Source organism: Vanessa cardui, chromosome 17 (genome assembly GCF_905220365.1).
Source record: "Vanessa cardui chromosome 17, ilVanCard2.1, whole genome shotgun sequence".
NCBI lineage: Eukaryota > Metazoa > Arthropoda > Insecta > Lepidoptera > Nymphalidae > Vanessa > Vanessa cardui.
In genome coordinates this window covers 13,191,079-13,200,557 of record NC_061139.1, presented here as the reverse complement: position 1 = coordinate 13,200,557, position 9,479 = coordinate 13,191,079, and the positions used below count along the sequence as shown (strand labels likewise).

Genomic DNA, 9,479 nt, shown 5'->3' with positions numbered 1-9,479 from the left:
CCGGCACTGTACTCCGGACGAGACAGTGGTCAGACGAGCCCAGAGGGGGATCGACGATAACCTGATAGCCATCCGGATGCGAAGTCAGCAGAAGGTCCAACAGGGAAGGTGTATGATCCTCCACATCCGGTATTCGCGTTGGCGAGTTGACCAGTTGTGTCAGATCATATGCTAGAGCGAAGTCCAGAACAGATCTACCCGCATGATCGGTGGTGCGTGAGCCGAGCCATTCTGCGTGGTGAGCATTAAAGTCACCCAGAATAATGATCTCTGCGGATGGAATCTGCTGAAGCACGGAATCTGTAGCCATTTGGACGTGCTCAACCAGTCGGTCGGTTTCGGCATTACCGCTATGGGACCTATAAAGGCACGCATAGATTCGCGGGTGATCATCGCAGTCTACACGTAGCCAGATAATCGATAGGTCCTGTCCTTCAAGGCTGCCGAGGCGTCGAGAACAGATATCATCTCTGACGTAAACGCATACCCCAGCTCGTGGTATAAAAGAATGTTCCAATTTGTACCCAGGGTACGAGAGAAAAGTCGTATCGGCAGGAGAAGATATCTGGGTCTCGGTTAGAAAGAGCAAGGCCGGCTTCGCCGTTTCCAGATGGTAGTGAACGGCGTTGAGGTTGGAGTTGAGTCCCCTTATGTTGCAGAAGTCCACAGCGAGGGTGGTAGGGGTTGCCTTATGATGCCTGCTCCGCTTGCCCCGAACAGTGGCGAGCGCAAAATTGCCCCCCCCAGAATTCGGAGGGCAGCCTGGGCATCCCTGCTCAGGCGGTGTACGTCCTGAGCATGGATGCCCAGAGAGGGATTCTCCACCGCTGTCGCTGATGGTACCCTCCTGGGGTAATTTAACCAAATTCTGCACAACCATCAAGTTTTGGGGGGGAGGGGGATTGGGCCTCCGGAACTCTCACTTACCGGACGAAACGCGGTAGCATAGCCACCACTTTACGCCGATTTTAAGTGAGAGAGTGGTACTTCCCCGGGCGTGCCGGCCCATTCGGCTGTAACCCGAAGGTATACAGCGTGGCACTACCACTTTTATATTAAAGTTAAAGATGCACGCTTTCTAACCACTGGGCCATCTCGAGCCATATTAGATAGAACACATAAGTAACTGTTAGGACGTCTATATGCGTCACATAACAGAATGGCCTAAGAATCTAGAAGGCCTGAAAAGTCATAAATTATATTGCTTTAATAGATGTTTTTAGACGTCAATGTCAGTTACATATATGTTTAGTTAAGCTGACGTACGGCGTATCATACGATTGATATAAACAATTGCAGCATAACAAACATTGAAGACTTAATAAAAACAACGTTGATTTCGTAAACAAGTCGCAAGTTGCCATGAATGCTGATTAGACTTAAAGGGCGATCAAAATAAAAAGTACTCGAGAGTTGTTTTTTTTTTCACTCTTAACAAGAAATCTTTAAACAAGTGAAGTATCAGATTAAGAGCAAAACTTTTAATGATCCCCTGTATAAGCTCGGATAAATTCAAATAATAACTTCATAATTTGTTTATGTTAAAACGCGAATTATGTTTTTAAACATTGATGCTCTTTTTTTATGTAAAATGTTTTACAAAGTTTGAATATTACAGTTAATATATTATTGAAACACAAATAAATACTTTAATCTATATTAATGTTATAAATGTGAAAGTGAGTCTCTCTTACGGCCAAACCGCTGAACCGAATTTGATGAAATATGGTATGAAGCAAACTCCAAGAAAGGACATAGTGTACTTTTTTGCCCTGACACATGACAATCAATACCCTATTACTATACAGAAAAGAGATGTTTATGTGTCTTATTCACATTGAAATATTAATCATTTTATGTTGTTTTCATGTGTTTGCAAACACACTGGTTCACTAACGGTTCAAAACTGTACACAGCAATATAATGCCGTTTCGGATACATCTCAGTGGTAAGAATACTGGAATCTTAACCGAAGAGTATGAGCTCCGATCTGGAGACACAACACTGGCGTTTTATTTTGTTATATGTTGTGCCCAATGGTCAGATGAAATTCATAAACCCACAATAGATCAGCGTAGTAGAATAAGATTATTTTTAGAGGTAATTGGACTGCCAAGAGTACGCAATATATGTGGTTCCTAGTAAACAACCAGACCGGCTTGAACCATCCAAGATAAAAACCAAATATTTCAGCATTATTACATCAAATTTAATTTATAATATGATGAATGCATATTACCCAAAAAAAATCATAAATCTGTCACCCCTTCCACGTACAGCCGAATAATTAAAATCTCCCAACATAAAACAAAGTACTCGGAGGATTTAATTTGATCACCCTTGGCGAGGGCGCTCCCTCATTGAGCAGTGAGGACCATTCATTCGGCCCTGAGGGCTAAAGCCCTTACGGGTCAAGTTTGTATCGATCTTAGAATTGCCTACGCTTGTAATATCGTTTTGGTTAAAATTGCACCCATCCATCGTTATTGATAATGCATTCGAGCAGTTACGAAGTGATTGATGCTTTAAGTGCAGGGTTTGTCGCTCCAAACTCTATCTAAACTATAAATTAAACTCGCCTTGATTTATGGTTGCTACCAATAATTTGAAATTGATACAAGTTACTCGATTTATCATTGTTTAAAATATTCAAATAAATACGAAATAGCGTTATTAATATAGTATAGGTGTGTCATAACTAATTAAATCTACGTTAAATAGTCTTTTATTAACGTATATAAACATATTTATATATGTATATACGAACTATAGTACAATTCATTTCATAAATAAGAATAGAAGGTCAATTAAAAACAACAAAATGGGAACTAAAAAAGGGTACATTGTAGAGAAATAAATGAAAGGAAAATTCATTACATATATCATATGATGCAAAATATACTAAACCAAAATCAAAAACATTTACATAGAATGTTGTAAATATTTATTGGCTTGTAGTGTAAGACAAAACGAAATAATTCGTCAAATATTCACCTTTTACAACAAAGCGTAATTGAGTGCCGGCGACCGGCGAGTAATATTCGCTGACGTAATACGGCTCTCGGCGCTCAAAGCGATGTTACGCCCGGATTATTTCTCATTTCCACGAGCGAGCGAGCGAGATCGAGCGAGAACGAACCGACCGAACGAAACCGAACGAGACCGAACGACACCGAACGACACCGAACGCGCCGACGCTCCCCGCTCTCCGCAGTCGCCTCACGGGCCCTGCTCGGACGAACGTGCGAATTCGCGTTCGCTCTCTCGCGATAAACCGAAACCATTACATAACTCTACCACGTTAAAAATCATATCGTATAACACGGCCATATCGAAGAGACTGCTCCAATCGAAGTTATCGTGCATAAATGTGTCGTCCGGTATTCAGCCGGGTTATAAACACAGTCGGTCATTACGAAAATGCAAAAGCGTTCGGTTCAATGACATTTCATAAGTTTGTTTACAGAGTAGGTTTTTGATGATTACTTCAATTTTGAACTTTGTTATATTATTACTGTTTTAAATTATCATACATTAAGTAGCAAAGAGTAATGATGGAAATTGAATGGACCAACGATCAAGTACTGACATTGGTCAATGAATACAAGAACAGGCGCATGTTATGGGACCCTAACCACGACATGTACCGCGTTCAGACAGCTAAGTACGAGGCCTGGTGCGAGTTAGCGGACATATTTGAATGCGAAATACCAGATTTGCGGAAGAAGTTCAATTCAATCTTCGCCTCTCACAGGCGGGAGAAATCGAAGGTGCGTCTGGGGGGGCGGTCGACTTGGTTCCTGTACAACCATTTGAGTTTCCTCCCCAACCACATTGAATGTGACGAATTAGCAGAGAATACCACCGTGGTAATCATCATTGAATATTTTAACTAATTAGAACTTTATTGTATATAAAAATATTTTTTTTTTTTATAAATATGAGACAACATCACATACATTACTCTGATCCCAATGTAAGTAGCTAAAGCACTTGAGTTATGGAAATCAGAAGTAACGACGGTACCACAAACACCCAGACCCAAGACAACATAGAAAACTAATGGTAATCTACATCGACTCGGCCGGGAATCGAACCCGGGACCTCAGAGTTGCGTACCCATGAAAACCGGTGTACACACCACTCGACCATGGAGGTCGTCAGTTAAAAGGTATCTTCGTCTGTTCCTGGTTTGCAGTTTTCACCGCCGAGGTTTGAACCGACGAATGCCGAACCATCAGTTATAAAACACGTATTCCAACCACTGGGCCATCTCGGTTTAAATAAATTTAAACCTTTGCATTTAAACGTCAGGTCAATCTCGCGCTGAAAGGGTTCCGTTCTATTTCGTAGGAATTTAATTTTACTTAAGTTAAATTCTCAAAACTAAACGCATCAAATGTGCAATGGTTTACGAGTCGCCTAGATATAAAATGTCGCAGGTTCGATCCTGACCGCTTAGGCTATTGAGTCAGCACTGTCACAAGCCTTAAGCTTAATTAGAAGGATAATTAGGAATATTATTAGTACTCTCAAATGAGGCATTGCTACTTTTATCTTTAAAAGAAGGCGTGTTTACCAGATTATTCGCGACGTCCCATATATTCAGAGAAACAAGTGATTGATTGGTGTGTTGTTTTTTCATCGATCGTACGGAACCCTAAAAAGGCAGTTAAATATTAATCAATCAAGCTATCACAAAAACTCGGCTTAGATACGCCATGTAAATATTTAAACGTATGTTTTAGTATATTTTTAAAATATAAACCTTTAAAGTAACTGCCCATAAATGTCTTACTGTTGGTCAACGACCTCTCTTCGTGAGATGGATTTGGGGCAATCACCACACTGTTTCAATGTAGGTCGGTGGATTCAAATGTCAAATAATAATTCGGATTGATTCGCTTTCATATGGCAACACCTTACAAATTATAGAAGCATATGCACGTTTCTACGTGCTTATCACCTTGGAAGACGCAAGGGATACTAAATAAGTTCTTGATTTCTTTATACCTATATACACTAGCTATTGTTCGCGACATTACTCTCATGGAAATTGCTTATATTATTTGAAATTTTAAACCCTATTTTACCCCCTTAGGGATAGAATATCCAAAATTCTTTCCCTAGTGTGTGTCTACTCAATGAAACGATCCTGATCACCAAATTTCAACCCCTAACTGTAACAGTTTACAATCAGCGATGTTGAATGAGTCAGTAAGGATTTGTCATTTTATATATATAGATTAGGTTGTCTTTTGGTATTGGAATAAATTACAAAACAAATAAATTGAAAAAAATTGGCTTTAGTTTTCAAATACAACAAGTAGAAAGTCTTTCAAAAGACTAGATGGTTAACCATTACCAACCTTGGGAATTAAGGTATCCTGTCTCTGGTAATTAAACTGGTATACTCCTTCCAACTGTAGCACAACAGTACCAAGTGTTGATGTTTGGCGGTAGAGCGGTTACATAATACGAGATTAACCGCTGAACGAACCGCTTCCTCGAATCACCAGCACTCGGCTGATATTCGATATGTGGCAAACTCACGCTTCGAATACTTATTCGCGCATTGCAGTTAATAGTATTAAAAAAACTTTACATAATCGGCTTCGAGCTTAGACGAGCGGTATCGATCACCTAATGCCGCGTCTGTTACACGAGTGTGCTCTGTATGAACTACTTGTTATGTGTGACAGCAGTCCCACAACTGGACATGGGGCTCGCTCGATAATGTCCACCTCACCGATTTCGGGCTAGCGGCCAATCTCTAAAAAGTCCAACCAACTACGCAGGACGTATTTATTACATAGCACAAGATTGGGCACAAACATAGGTACACTCCAGATACACACTGAAAAGTACCAGGTACTCACCAACAATAATGAATTAATTATAATAAATTGTGTACCTTACAATTTCAAAGCTAGCCTTATAAACTAGAAGCCAAAACCTAACTTCTTTACTAAGTAATGCTATGTAGAATTTGTGATGTGTGGTTGATCTATCTAGGGATAGCGTTTGCAGAAAGTCTTAACACCGATGAAAGTAGTATTCGATTTTTTGACTTATAAGAATAAAATACAATTTAGTATTGATTAGCAACTCATCATTCATCTTATCTTTATAAGCTGTTCATTTAATAAAATTAACGTAGATAAAGATGAGCTGGAAGTGGAAAATTCATTAAAAATATCAATCATTGAAGTTAATATAATGTATAAAATTTAAATATTTCCTATCACTATCGAATATATAATAACTAAAGAGATAAAATTAATGACACTTCTCAAAATTTCCATCTCTCTATGATTAAGATTACGACTGTTATCAAAACTGGTTGATATATTTTAAAACTAGCACACTAATTGATTTGACTTACTATATTTAAAGCTGTGTCATAAAAATGGCAAGTTGTGTTGTCAACAAAAAGTTACTTAAATTAATGAGATAAACCGACGTTGAAACAGTGAGATAACACGAGCCTTATATGCATAATTCATCTCCTGATCGCGTTAAATAAATATCTTAAGACCTTATCATTACAAAATTTATAGGATGTACGTATCAAAATGTCTTATCACCATAAGTCAGTTGTCAACAATTCACGCATGAGTAACAAAGTGTATTCTTATACACTGATGCTGTATTTGTCGGACACAAGTCGGCTATTGAACCCGCATTAGTCTAATAAGCTTTAAAATTTGAAAACCAAGAAATCTTGGTCGTTGTAGGCATCAGTTCAACACTACGAGCTCAAAGTTTAAGCAAAAAAAATCATTAAAATAAGCACAATAATGTTTCGATCAATGTCAGCTTTATCAATGAATTCGATATTTTTATCAAACGTCAAATCATAGAACTAAAAATAATAGCTTATGTCACTATAAAACCTGCACCTTCAAGTGTTGTCGCTATATATTCGCGACCCTGACACATAAATACATATATTTCTATGTATTTATGTTCAATTGTTTCCAATTCGGCGGTGATAAGGAATGACCTCGATTATATTTTGCATATAAGTAATCATTATACTTCTGTATTCGTTTAAATCATTTTGTACTGTATTTATATATACATAAGAATCATAATTGGTCAACTCGTTACGGACAATGCGGAATTATCGTCTTTAATTTAAATAAAATTAATATTTACTTTAAATGGCAATTGTAATAATAAAATCGATAATAGTTTATCATTGGAAGTTTGTAAGATACAGGTTTTTAGGTCAACGAGATTTTAAATGCCTACATAATTTCAGTTTTAATTCGTATATATGTGTGTATTAAATATATTTTTTCTTTAATTGTTCTAGGTAAAGAAACGTAAAAAGAAAGAAATAGTCGAAGAACCAGAAGACGAGGAGTCTGATGATGAATACGAAGCGAACGGTGACGAGAGTCCAGTGCATATCGTTATCAAAGAAGAACAGGAAAGCATAGAAAGAACGCCACCCAAAATTAAATACGTGTGTTCAAAACCCCGGCTTACGCGAGTCATCAAACGAAGGATAGTTAAAGACAACACACTAGCTGATAGAAATAAGTTTTTAGAAAGAAAATTATACAAACGATCCAATCTTTATAAGAAGAAGGACGAATGCGACAGTTTCGGCGAATACATCGCGATATCTCTGAGGAAACATGACGAGAGGACGCGGTCTATGATAAAGCAAGCTATTAATAATATTCTCTTCGAACAAGAGATGAAAAAGTATAACAACTCTGCACAGTACGCTGTAGTTATATCGAATATGGATGAAAATCCGCTCATCATCGGTGATGAATGTGAAAAGTGATGGACAAACTGTTATTATGATGTTATTGAAGTGATTATCATAAATAATTACAGTATAAAAATGTTTTGTATCCTTTGTTCACGTTAAAATATATTCTTATTAAATGACAAATATTAAAATGTTATTTACCAGTTATTTTACATACAGCAACAACAGCAGCCTGTAAATTTCCCACTGCTGCGCTAAGGCCTCTTCCTTTAAGAAGAAGGTTCGGAATATATTCCATCACGCTGTTCCAACGCGTATTGGGGAAATACACATGTGGCAGAATTTCTATGAAATTAGACACATGCAGGTTTCGTCTAAATGTTTTCCTTCACCACCGAGCTCGAGAATTATCAACACAAATTAAATAGATGAATATCAGTGGTGTTGGCTAAATTTGATCCCGCTATCATCGGTTAAGATGAAGATGCACACGTTTTAACCACTGTGCCGTATCGGCTCTTTATTCAAATAAATAATTAATTTCTTAACTTGTATTTCTTTTAAAAATAATGATTGACAGAATTATACGACAGGAAAAAGTTCTCAATAAATGATACATTAACACTCGAACGAGTGTCACGCACAATTACCCCCGCACGCAGTGCACTCGCTGCAATTTTCCTTAATTTTTTGCATCCATCACTCCGTCCATCTAGAACAGCCGTCTACGTGCCGCGTTGCACGACTGACACCGCTTGTAATACTAAATCTACATTCGTTTGGCAAAAAACAACTCGTTTATTAAATTCGTTATACATTTCATCTCGTATCTTGAGATTTTCACGAACCTAAACTACTAAATCAGCAATGGAAACATCTAAACTATTAGCAGCTAAGCATATTTAATGTTAGACATCTTGTCTTCTCTTGTGATTAACTGCATCAGTGTTTCTATCGCTACTATGTTGTCTATTTCTGGTATATCTTATTTATGAGCATGTAATGTTTAAACAAATTCAGCAATGGATACTTATTTGCTATATATGCAATGTGTCGGTGGTGACTGAGTGCGTTTGCGCAAATAAGGCAGATCACGCCACCTCGCGTCACTTTACTATGCTATTTATGAAGTACTGCAATCTAGTTATTTGCATGGTAATAGCTGACTCGGCAATGTTTAATATTTCAAAGGCACTCATGATATGATTATTTTGTACAATTGGAGAATAAAAATAGTGTTGTTTTTTTTTGCAACACACCGATTGTGTTTCAAACGCGACGCCTGACTGTCTGTCACAGTTAAAAGTGCAGAATCAATTGAAAATTGAATTTCATTAACAAAAAATTCACACAATCTTACAAAATAATACAGTATTGAATTATTGCTTGGACTACGATATATTAAACCTCAATGGTTTAGTTTATGAGAAAATAACAGTAGGCACAATAGCTACCTACCTATATTCATATATTTCGATTGCATCAAAACAGCTTGGTAATACGTGATTAGTATAATAACACTACCTGCCATAAGACTTTCTTCCTTATTAAACGAAAAGATTTGGAGCTAAATATTACACCTTTGCCCAAAGTCAATATTGAACAGTCATATCTCCTCCAATCCAGGAACCTAAAATGTTTGTGATGCGTGTAACAGTGGCTCGTTTTACAAATTCATACAAACACAATATAAACTTTCATACATACAAACTGGACCACAAAAAGTCCAAGAAAAGTCCAGAACATG

General features: G+C 37.4%; 1 protein-coding gene across 1 annotated transcript; it reads left to right on the top strand.

Moving 5' to 3' along the window:
* The first annotated feature begins 3,223 nt into the window (after positions 1-3,223).
* LOC124536782 lies at positions 3,224-7,838 on the top strand. The gene is made up of 2 exons (XM_047113376.1): positions 3,224-3,869; positions 7,322-7,838. Exons 1-2 carry the CDS (start codon positions 3,552-3,554, stop codon positions 7,802-7,804), a joined length of 801 nt encoding a protein of 266 aa, XP_046969332.1. The 5' UTR covers positions 3,224-3,551; the 3' UTR covers positions 7,805-7,838.
* Positions 7,839-9,479: the final 1,641 nt, after the last annotated feature.